At 40.7% G+C, this 12,398-nt stretch overlaps 1 protein-coding gene across 8 annotated transcripts in view; it reads right to left on the bottom strand.

Annotated features, from left to right (window-relative positions):
- Positions 1 to 12,398, bottom strand: part of CHST9 (carbohydrate sulfotransferase 9) — a 279,495-nt gene that overhangs the window by 15,056 nt on the left and 252,041 nt on the right. For 6 of the 8 annotated variants that reach the window (XM_027525927.1, XM_027525928.1, XM_027525930.1 and 3 more), the window contains one exon: positions 12,210 to 12,247. The exons of 1 other annotated variant lie outside the window; for it this stretch is intronic. In XM_027525927.1, coding sequence (XP_027381728.1) covers positions 12,210 to 12,247 — 38 coding nt within the window. Of the gene's footprint in view, positions 1 to 10,181; positions 10,228 to 12,209; positions 12,248 to 12,398 lie in introns of those variants that run through there. One more of the 8 variants, XM_027525934.1, reaches the window with a different exon arrangement.

Here is a 12,398-nt window from a genome sequence, read left to right as displayed (position 1 = left end):
ACTCATTAAATGTGATTTTTAACCACGAATCGTCTTCCTGCAGTAACCCTGGGGACCTTGCATGAATCCCTGTCTCAGGTTGTTAATTTGCTTCCCACTCCCAGACACCAAACTCTTCATTTTTTCTCTAAACTGTTCATCCCACTATCAGTGTATCACCTGTGTGTGTGTGCTCAGTTGTGTATGACTCTTGCAACCTCATGGACTGTGGCCCACCAGGCTCCTCTGTCCATGGGATTTCCCAGGCAAGAATACTGGAGTGGGTTGCCATTTCCTCCTCCAAGGGATCCTTCTGACCCAAGAATCAAACCTGTGTCTCCTGTGTCTCTTGCACTGGAAGGCAAATTCTTTACCTTGGCCATATATTTTTTTTTCCACACCCAGACTATCGGCATAGCCTGCTGGCAGAATTAAGTGATGCATTCATTTGATGAATACTTATTATAATCATTTAATATGTGCCCTGTTTAATGGCACTGGGGACAGAGGACCAGACAACTCTGACAAGGGTCCTGTTCTTAGGATACTTATATTCTTGTGAGTGAAGGCAGATAATGAACAGATAAATGAGCAAAAGTTTTGATGACGATATGCGTGATGTAAAATAAACACTGAAACAGAGATTGTGGTAGAGCATGGGAGGCAGTAGAGTGGAGAGACCCCATGAACTAGGGCTCTAGGGTCTGGATCTATTTGTGGAGAAGCTGCTCGAGGTGGGATCTGAATGACAAGAAGAAACCCCAGATCTGGGAGTCGAGCACTGCAGGCAGGGTCAGTGAGGGCAAAGGTCCTCCAAAAGGTCCTCCAAATAGGAACGAGCCTGGTCAGGCAAAGGGACAGAGGGCAGGCCAGCGTGTTGTTGTGTAAGTGAGAAGGGCCCAGGCTTCCCTGGTGGCTCAGTGGGAAAGAACCCGCTCCACCAATGCAGGAGACCCGGGTTCGATCCCCAGTCCCGGAAGATCCCACATGCTGAGGAGCAACTGAGCGCACGTGCCACAGCTATTGAGCTTGTACTGTAGAGCCCAGGAGCTGCAACTACTGAAGCCTGACCCCCTAGAGCCTGTGCTCCTGCAACAAGAGGAGCCACCGGGATGAGAAGCCCTCACACTGTAATTAGAGCGTAGCCCCCCTTGCCACAACTGGAGATAAGCCTGCACAGCAACGAAGACCCAGCTCAGACACAAATAAATAAATAAATATATTTTAAATTAAGGGCTCAAGAACACAAGATAAAATCAAAGAGGAAGGCAGGATCACATGCCATAGGAGCACCAGGTCAAGGAGAATTTAGGATTTAGGTCATGGAAAGGAAGTAGGATTTTATCAGAGGTGTACTATGAGCCATTGGAAGTTTTAGATAGGAGGATAACATGATGTGATGGACAGTGCATGAAGCTCAGTCTGCTGGCCAAGTGGAGAATGGACTGGGGGCTGCAGAGTGGAAGCAGAGAAGCTTGGAGAAAGGTTGGTAGCTGCTCAGAGCTGATGGAGTCAAAAGGAAAATACAGGATATAGTTTCAAAATCCTACATTGATTTTCCTAATTTTCTCAACTCCAAAATTTTCAGTGTCACCACATTATATTTCCTGCTGAATCAAACCTGAGAAACTTTGGTTTTCAAGGTTCTCCCCGATCCTTCCCTGGCCACTTTTCATGGCTTGTTGACTTCACCAAACTCTCACGCTGCCTGCTTTGTGTAGTTAATAAGCAAGGGAGTAATAACACACTCTCTGTGCAGCATTGATGGTGTGTTCATCTTCTCTTTCAAGGCATAAGTTCCCTTTAGAACAGGCTCTCTGCTGATCCTTCCCTCTACATCCTCCATCATATTTAGCACTGCTCTAAATGCAGGGTATGTGTGGAAACTGCTTACTGATTGATGAAAAACACACATCACAAGCATTCGTTTCTTCAGGATTTCTCTCGTATGAACAGGGGTGATTATCTGTCAATATTCATTGCACCATTGAGCCAATATGCAACACATGAATCATCTCGGAGATCAGCAGATGAAGCTTTCTTGTAATCTTTCCATTTTGCTGAGATAATTTCACTTGCTTCGGAGTTTATGAGGCCATAAGTGGCTCCCATCTGTTGATGAACATATTTCTAAGAGTCATTTAGTCTCAAGTATGAAATACTTGAGGGGAATTAAATAGTAACTTTTATATAAAGTGTCATCTCAGTAACAGAACCAAGATTGGAAGCATGTGTTCAATTTTGGTCTTTCATTTTCAAAGCTTTCGGTCAGGCAAAGAATTAATTTCATTTGTTTACAAAGCAGATTATGCCTAATAAAATCTATTTTGTTTATGGTCACATTTTAGACAATCCATTGCCTTAGCAAATGAGAGAAATCTGATTGGCTAATTAGTCAACATAGTAAATTTCATTATTCCACATACACAGAACATTGGCCTAATTGAATTATCCAGTAATAGTATGAAGGATATATTTCCTTTTAATACATTTTGAGCAAGGCTCATACCAGTGATGAAATAGTGAAGAATCTTGTTTATTCCATCCTTGTTTTGATGATCAACCACAGAATATAACATAAGACTTCTGTGGATAATAACTTTTTCCATATTAAGGAAAATAAAGCAAGGTAGCAGCTTTCACTGGGATCCTTACTGGTACTCTGAATTTTCACCAATTGTCTGTGCATCTTTTCTTTCCTGGAAACTTGTTCTTTGGTAAGTGCTACTTTACAAAAGAAAGTTTCAATAGAATTAGTTTTAATTTATGCATTATCAAAGAGATAGTTTTGATCACGTGCTCTAGTTATAGGTAGAAAAACTATCTCAGATACTTTCTTTCACTCCTGAGGTTCTGATGAGGACTATCTCCTCAGCAAAATACAGAGACCCATAAAAGTCTATAAACAATATCAGAGTTGCACATGGGATATGCCGTGAGGGGCCAAAACCATTTATATAACATGGATTCTACAGAATTTGCATTGTATTAATGACACTACTAATTATTTTTTTCTTTCTGGGCTTATAGAAATATTTATTGTGGTCAAATGTTGTAAATAGTGAAGTTCAAACTGATAAAGACAAAAAAGGATCATAATTTGTAAATACAAAGGAAATAGCCATTTTAGCATCATTATAGAGAACAGAGCTCAACTTAAGCTATCTATAAACATTATCTTTAATCTATATACATTATAGAAAATTTCTGATTCCTTGATCACTATTTATTTCTTAAAATACATCTTTATGTACACAAACATTTTATTCAAAATGATGACTACTTAAGTGCCTCTTTCACACAATTTCAGAATATATCAAGTTTTCACTTGAGTCCTTCATTCAGTGGTTTATCATGAGAAGAAAGAATAATATGGATAACATAGTTTAAAGGTAGATTTAAAAAATGTTGTATATGAGAATGTATACTCAAACATGATGACAGATAGACTCTTTGGCCCATCTGATCCTAGTTTTAACCCAAGAAGTAAGAGACTTTCTGCAGGGAGGAGGTGTTTTGAGTTTCTGAATGTTGATGGGTCTCCACTACCTGCTCCTGACTTGTAGAACGTGGTTACGGAGGTTAGTTGCTATGTGTTGAGGAAAATCCCAAATGATGGTGCAGACCATTTGGCTCATAACATCTGCTGAGCTGAAAAACTGCAGTTACCCAGTAAAACTCATCTTCAGGTATGTGTGTGCATGCTCAGTCGCTTTAGTTGTGTCCAACTCTTTGTGACCCCATGGACTGTAGCCTGCCAGGCTCCTCGTCCATGGGATTTCCCAGGCAAGAATACTGGAGTGGGTTGGCATGACCTCCTCCAGGGGATCTTCCCTACCCAGGGATTGAACTCGAGTGTCCTGTGTCTCTGACATTGCAGGCAGATTCTTTACCCAGTGAGTCATCTGGGAAGCCCCCATCTTCAGGTGCTAACAAATAGGAGGGGGTATGATTAGAAAACTCAAAACAGAGGAGGAAAAACAGGAGAAACAGATTGACTAGAAATCCCTTGTGGAATCAGTTTCCCTGGACTGCTTAGTGATAGCAACTTAGGTGGTAAGATTAATTTACACTAGATGGTAAACTCACTGTTTTCATCCTTTTTAATAGGAGCAACATTTCCAGCAGTTTAAGAATCCATATTTTCTCACATGATTACATAGACAGTAACACATTATGACTAGCAGTGAAAACCTTATGAAAGAGTTTTCAGAAGTAAAGTACTTTTCTGGAAAACTGAAGAGTAAGAGAAGATTTCATAGTTGTTAAGAATACACGCTTCTATTTTAATTCTTGTTTTATGTCCATGATAGTTTGGTCTGGGCTCCGCTGAGGAAAATTGCCAATGGGCAACAGATTATCCCAATGTACACCTTTCTTTTTTTTTAGCTTTAATCTCTTTTCAGGTGACAAATAACTTTTCTCTTAGACTAGATCATTTGATTTTTTCACTTAATTAAAAAAGTAATTTAATGCTCATCAGGAGTCCCAGAGTATGTGCTCATCTTGATAGTTAAAGCATTTAAAAAGAAGCTTTTTAAAAAAGATCTACCACACCATAAATATCTGTGTTCTAGAATCTCACAACCAATTGCTTCAGTACTGGTGTTAAAATTGGAGTACTGCTTAGGGTGGTCATACGTGGAATCATCTAATTAATAGAACTTTCAGAACAAGTAATAGGACAGCACAATAGCAAAAAGAAAGGATTTCAGAATGCGATCCATCCACATAGATTCAGACTCCAGCTCTACCACTCATCATCTGTGTGCTTTTAACTAAAGACACTTAAAGCAGCAGAGAACAGCGGCTGGTGCTTACATGGTTGGGTTGGATTGCCAGCTCCCATCCTTGATCTCAGGCAAGCCTCTCAAGTTCACTAATTTTGACTCCTTGAATTTGTACCTGCCTTCCAAGGTCACTGCTGTGAGGTTTAAATGAGAGAATTTTATGTATAATACCTATGCATAGGAAGTTCATTAAACACTTGGTAATCATATTACTAACTAACACTGTCTTCAATTGTGTCCAACTCTCTGTGATTCCACGGACTGTAGCCCACCAGGTGCCTCTGTCCATGGGATTCTTCAAGCAAGAATACTGGAGTGGGCTGCCATTTCTTCCTCCAGTGGATCTTCCTGACTTCCACATCTCTTGCATCTCCTGCATTGCCAGGCAAATTTTTTTTTACCACTATCACTACCCGGGAAGCCTAATAATTATGTTAACCATTGTTATTATTCATTTAGTGCTAAGCATGGCAGGACCTGAAAAAGTACTAAATCTTTCAAGGGTGTTTCCACCTGTCGAGAAAGGAGATTAAAATACTCATCATCCTAGGCTTGCTATGACAAATAAACAAGTTACTGGAGCAATTCTTGGTCACAATTATACAGAAACAATCTAAGTGTGAATGATCTCGAGTGAGAACAGGTGAGTGAGAATTATCTCATGTCTGAATTGCTAATAGTTCTCGCAGTGTCGCTAATAAACTGTTTTCCTTGTTCCAATCAGTATTTTTTCTATGGGTTTTCATGCTTTTAAAACACCTGAGGGCTGTCTTCTCCTCCCTCTGTTTGTCTTGACAATATAGTTCCAAAGACTATGTTGTCTTTTTCCACTAGACATCCTTACTTAGTGCGTTAACTTTCTCGGCTTCCAATAAAAGAGGTGAGTGCAAGCCCTTTGACATTTACACCTGGGTATCTTCCTGATGTGAAGCCTTGTGACCTTTCGTACAGCATGTCTTTCATAAATGCCTCTTTGTTAACCATTAGTGCACCACTTTTGGATAATTTCAGTCTTGCTTTCAGGTATTTTAAAAAAGACTCATACATTGAATGGTTTTTTAAAAGCACAACTTCCAATTCTAGAAGGCAATCTTAGAAGAGAATGAGGGGAATGGGATCTTTACCTGTTGCATTAGCACTGAACCTGCCAAGAGAGACGCTCTGTAGGTCAAAGTTGTCTCCTTGAGTGCATGGCCATTTTGATAAGAATAGTGCAAGGTAATGTAATCCCACTTTAAATTTAGAAGTTGTAAAGTTCACACGACACTGAAAAGAAACAGCAGTGAATGACGGTGCCGTGCTTACAGTCGAGAAAAAAATCTCAGGGGCCAAGTCTTGATTCAAGCAAATGTTCAGTGTTCTCCAGGCGGTTATGGGATGTGGAAATAAAGGTGGGGTCCCCTTGCTCTTTGATTCTTGTATTCCCCGACTGTGTGACCATCATTTGTAGAGACTATGGGCAGCCTTAGCTGCGCCTTCTGTTTTTGGTTTAGAGTCCTGACATGGGAGGCAAAGGACAATGCCTGGTTTCTGCCTTATAAGAGTCAGTGTAGTCTGCCTGCATCCAGCAGTCCCTCTGGTTTCTAGGATAATAAATTACTGAGTGAAAGAATTGACATTCAACCAGCAATTGGTCAGCAATTGTTCAAGTTCTAATCGTGAGCACAGAAATGAGCCAAACATGATTTCTTTCCTTTGGTGCAATACTGTTTCATTACAAAATCACATAGGAATATCCATAATTAGAATATAGAGTAGAAAATGCAAGGACCTATGCCAAAGGGGCAGAAAAATAACAGGAACACGGAAGAAGGAAAGATTACTCTAAGCCCTGAGATGAGGAAAGCTTCATGGAAGAGATGATACGGGTATGAGGTGCTGGAATATGAGTAAATGTTGTACCTGCAAAGAAAAGGGTGGGTATATTGGTGGAACAACTTTAAATAGGGCACGTTAGCCTGGCGGGTTATAGTCCATGGGTTCACAAAAAGTTGGACATGACTGAAGCAACCTAGGACACACGCATGCACATTAGCTCTATACACAGGAGAAGAAGCTCTATACACAGGGAAGTAAGTCCAGGGAGGCAAGGGGCATGCTCTCCAAAGCAGATCACAGGGCCATGGATAGGATTTTATCCTATAGATGACAGGTGAGTGGGTTTCATCTTGGCTTTTTATTGGAATAACATGTTGAGTTTTAAGTTGTAGATGTCTGATTGATATCATATCAATAACATTTATGGGGCCTAGAGCGGGAGGATGAATGGAGGCCCATGCACTGTATGTCTAAATATTCAAAAGTTTTAAAGTAAGTGATACTCAAGACCCTGCCTTTGTTTTTATCCAGGGTCTGCAGTCTGTCCCAAAAGATCACTTGGGCTTGGAGGCTAAAGAAGCTCCCTCTCCCTGAGGACTACCCTTCCACAGGGGTCTGAGTGGTCCTTCAGGAGGAGAGTGGGGCAGAAACTGGACTCAGCTGGGGACTCCTAGGCAGCGTCTGGATCTGTTCCCACCAAGGACAGGATGACGCAGGAAAGCTCATTAGGTTCTGGGAAGGGCAAGTTCCCTCACTTCATGTCTCACTTTTCTGACCTGGGAGTGTCAGGCAGCTCTAAGTACCACCCAGAACTATACCGCCCACTGCACCCACCTCCCAAGCAGAGGCGAGGGCGGAAGTACCATTATGGGAGGATCGCTGTCTGCCTATACATCCTCCCACTTCTGGGGGGTTGGGGGTGGGGTGGCTACCTGGAAACCGAACCAGCCTTTCTGTTTCTCTGGTTTCAAAGGGCACAGGCTAGACATTGTCATACTGAGTGAAGCAAGTCAAACAGAGAAAGACAAACATCATATGACATTACTTATATGTGGAATCTAAAAAAATGGTACAAGTGAACTTATTTACAAAAGCAGAAACCGAGTCTCAGATGTAGACCACAAACTAATGGTTGTCAGGCGGGTAAGGGGAGGGAAGGGGTAAATTAGGAGACTGGGACTGCCACATACACTCTGCTATGTATAAAACAGGTAAGTAATAGGACCTATTGTAGCACAGGGAACTTGACTCAATACTCTGTAATGACCTATATGGAAAAACAATCTAAAAAAGAGGGGATATATGTATACCTATAGCTGATTCACTTTGTCGTACAGCTGAAACTAACACGACATTGTAAACCAACTATACTTCAGTAGAAGTAAGAATCTGCCTGCAACGCAGGAGACCCAGGTTCGATTCCTGGGTCGGGTTTGATCCCTGGGAGAAGGGAATGGCAACCCACTCCAGTATTCTTGTTGGGAGAATTCTATGGATAGAGGTGACTGGGAGGCTACAGTCCATGGGGTCAAAAAGACTCTGACACAACTGAGAAACAAAGCAAAATAAAAAAAAAAGTATTAATTCGCCAAAGGTTCTAATGATCTACTATCCAAAAGGCACAAACAGAAAGTATTCTATTTACTACAAGTTTCAATTGCCTACTAAATAAAAAGGCAATTTTTAAATCTTAAGTCAAAAGGTTTTATTATTCCCATTCTGGTACTGACCATTTGCTACTTTGATTTGGAAGGTATTCTGGGTAGTATTCTAAGGTATTATCTTTAATCTACCATATTATGGTAGACTACCAAAATTATGGGGAAATCTACAGATTTCATCTCTACAGGGCGCATTTTTCAGAGAGAAAATCATGGTATCATTGAACTGCCAAAGGGACAGCTGAAAAAAAAAAAATGGGTCATGCATTCATCTCATTCTGCCAAGCGGTTCACTGCTCATTTTTGTCCTCTTCTCGTAAACAAGCTGCGTTAACAAGTTACTTGAAAAAAGCATACTAATTTCCCCAGTGAATTACACAGGAAAGAATCCAGCGTTCCCTCCAGAGAACTCAAATAGTTGTTTGTTCTCTGAGCTCAGGTGTGGTAAAATAGCCATGGGCTAAAAATGCATGCTGGATATTAGCCAGCAGGCTAGAACTTTCCCTCTGCTCCAGTCCTGATTTCTCACGTTGGTGTGCAGCTTGGAGATTGCTTAATGGGGAAAAAAAATAAAAAACAAAAAACCAACAACAGGACTTGATTTTCAATTTCAATTTAATTACACAATCTATAGTGCCTAGTGGGGAAGGATTTCGGGGCAAGATTAACGCACACCAGTGTTCCATTTTACATTCCTTTCTGATAAAGAACTCTGTATTGATTAGCCAAAGTGAGTATATAGACATGTTTTACAAGAGTCAAATTCTTTGGGTATCAGAAGGGGAGTGTGGATGAAGAAGGACAAACTTCCAGTTATAAAGCAAATAAGTCTTGGGCTGCAATGGACAGCACAGTGATTATAGTCAATCCTATCATACCGTGTGTTTGAAAGTTGCTAAGAGAGTAAACTCTGGGAGTTGGTGATGGATAGGGAAGCCTGGCGTGCTGCAGTCCATGGGGTCACAAAGAGTCAGACACAACTGAGCGACTGAACTGAAGAGCATAAATTTTAAAAGTCATCACAAGAAAAAAAAATGGTTTGTAACTTTGGATGGTGACAGATGGGAACTAGACTTACTATGGAGATCACTTCAGAGAATAAACAAATATAGAATAATTATGTTTTGTATATACTATACAGACTAATGTATGTAATCAGTATATTGTTAATATACTAATTATAACTAATATATGTAACTAATATAATGTTATATATCAATTATACCTCAATTTAAAAATAATTAAAAAGGAAGTGACTTCATTTTACCCCAAGGATACTGGATTGAGTAGACTATCCCTTCTCCAGCGGATCTTCCCGACCCAGGAATGGAGCCAGGCAGGGTCTCCTGTGTTGCAGGCAGATTCTTTAACAGCTGAGCTACCAGGGAAGCCCAACTAATATAATATACCTAACTAATATAATGTTATATGTCAATTATACCTCAATTTAAAAATAATTTTTAAAAAAGTGATTTCATTTTGTGGCTCTTTGCCAGACTTTAGATAAATTAAAGGTATAAGATGGCTTTTATAAGAGGTATAAGATAAATTAGAGGTATAAGGCCTTCCTTGATAGCTCAGTTGGTAAAGAATCTGCCCGAAATGCAGGAGACCCCTTGCTAGGTTGGGAAGATCCCCTGGAGAAGGTAAAGGCTACCCACTCCAGTATTCTGGCCTGGAGAATTCCATGGACTGTATAGTCCATGGGGTTGCAAAGAGTCGGACACGACTGAGTGACTTTCACTTTTCAAGATGCCTTTTAGAATTATATTCCCAGTGCATTCTTTTTTGTTGTTTATTTTGTTCTTTTTTTTTAAATTACTTTTAATTGGAGAATAATCGCTTTACAATGTTATGTTGGTTTCTGCCATACAACATCGTGAATCAGCCATAAGTACACATACAACCCCTCTCTCATGAGCCTCCTTCCCACCTCTGACTCCACTCCTCTATATGGTCACAGAGCACTCCTGGTGTATTCTTGAGAGTGGGGAGCACCTCCCTATGTGCAAGAAGAAAGAACAGAAATTCCATTGTAGCATCAGAAATACCAGCTGGCAGACACTGATTGAACAATACACCTATCTGTCCTGAAAATGACTACATAACTAATACACTCAAGACCCTTACCTCTGAAGACTAAAGAATTTCACTCTTTTACTGGAACCGGGAGACATGATGCTTTTATCTGGCACCAAATCCATGTTTAAGATTATGAGTAAATATTTGATGTTCTATTCTAGTATCTACATCCTCGATTAGTTTAGCCAAGGGTACAAAAGAAAGAAAATACAGGAAATGAAAATCTACCCCTGAGAAGTAGTCTTAATATATTTCTTGACCAACTGTTTTACCTTGTTAATAAAGAAAACAGTTCTCTTTATAAGGAAAAATGTTCCCTCTGTGACTTAAATAAACAAAACGGTAATAATGAACTTGACTGGTTAACTGTTGCTCAACCTCACCAAGCCACTTGAGTATATACAAACAACTGAAATACAATGCTAAAGACACTAAGCTCAATAGGCAAATAAATATTTGAAACGACTAACTGACTTTAACATTACATGGGGATGGCATTTTCAAGTTTTTAAGATGGCTGAGACTGAGTCAGTATTTACAGCTCTATTCAAAAGCAAAATGGTGCCCAATAAGCATTACATTTTGCCTACTGAATTTGCAAGATAGGAGGTCAGTCACAAGGAAGGACAATTTTTAAAGCCTGGTGAATTACAGGACGTCTGGCACAGATTAGGTAGAGCTAGGGAGAAGGCAATGGCACCCCACTCCAGTACTCTTGCCTGGAAAATCCCATGGATGGAGGAGCCTAGTAGGCTGCAGTCTATGGGGTCGCTAAGAGTCAGACATGACTGAGCAACTTCACTTTCACTTTCCACTTTCATGCATTGGAGAAGGAAATGGCAACCCACTCCAGTGTTCTTGCCTGGAGAATCCCATGGATGGAGAAGCCTGGTAGGCTGCAGTCCAGGGGTCGCACAGAGTCGGACACGACTGAAGCGACTTAGCAGCAGCAGCAGCAGCAGGTAGAGCTAGAACTTAATTTGGTTGGAATGCCAATGGGAACCAGAATTGGAATTTATTTTGAAGTCCGTTAGGAGGAGACGTTGAAAAATGTACCCTTGACTGGTATAAATGCAGATGAACCATTCTTCCCCTTGACAAGGATGAGGTGACAACAACAAGACTTGGAGATGTGTGTCTATGAATGAAAGCTGTGCGTGTTTTGCCGCAGGCCAGTGGCTGCGTCCCCTGGGTCTAGTGGCAGCACTGGGAAACACTGCAGCCAGATTGGCCCATGGGAAGAGGGTGAGGGGGGGCAAGCCTGGCCACACTTGGTTTGGATCTATGGCTGCATGTCTTAAACCCCTTAAGCTGTTGTACAGAATGACTCCATCTCCTGGTAAATATAAAAAAATTAATCAAAAAAAGACTGGATAAGAAAACAGTGAAGCAGGCAGGAGGACACTAGCTACATGTGGGTAGAAATCAGAGACCAGATAGAAAACCAACTTGTACGTTTCTGCGGCTAAGGCTTTAGTTCTTAACTGTTGGGGAGGGAATGACTGGATGAATTAGAACTTGAGAAAATCACTGAGGACAGTCACCTTAGTTAAGGGAGAAGTAGATAAAAGTATCTCTTTGCAGCCATGATAGAATCAATGCAGAGGTCATGACATGCTCTGAGGGCTGCTTACATCAGAGCTGGCAGAGTCCATCCTTGGGAAAGATGGTGTGGAGGGGAGGAGCGAGGTGGGGGAGACAGGAAAGTGCACGATCACCCATATATGATCAATTTATTTGTTCTCAGAACCAATAAGGTGTATTGCTCATACCCAATAACTAGCAATGCCTCCTTTTAAAAATATTTACAAACGCTTAATTAATTAGTAACATTTGAAGCAAAATTCTACATCCTGGTTTATGAGAAGTGAGGAAATACCTGGTTGGTGATATGTTCCTGGATTTTTTCTCTAGTCACTGAAAAAGAAAGCAAAAAGAAAGTCAGCATTAGTACTGGTCTTGCTCTGTTCTCACTCAAAATTCAGAAAATGAAAAAACAATTAAAAAAAAAAAAAAAGTAGGCTCTTCAATCCAGCCACTGTCACAAAATACCAGGGCCAATTTTGGA

Source organism: Bos indicus x Bos taurus, chromosome 24, assembly GCF_003369695.1.
Source record: "Bos indicus x Bos taurus breed Angus x Brahman F1 hybrid chromosome 24, Bos_hybrid_MaternalHap_v2.0, whole genome shotgun sequence".
Taxonomy (NCBI): Eukaryota; Metazoa; Chordata; class Mammalia; order Artiodactyla; family Bovidae; genus Bos; species Bos indicus x Bos taurus.
This window is presented reverse-complemented; position numbering and strand designations above follow the sequence as displayed.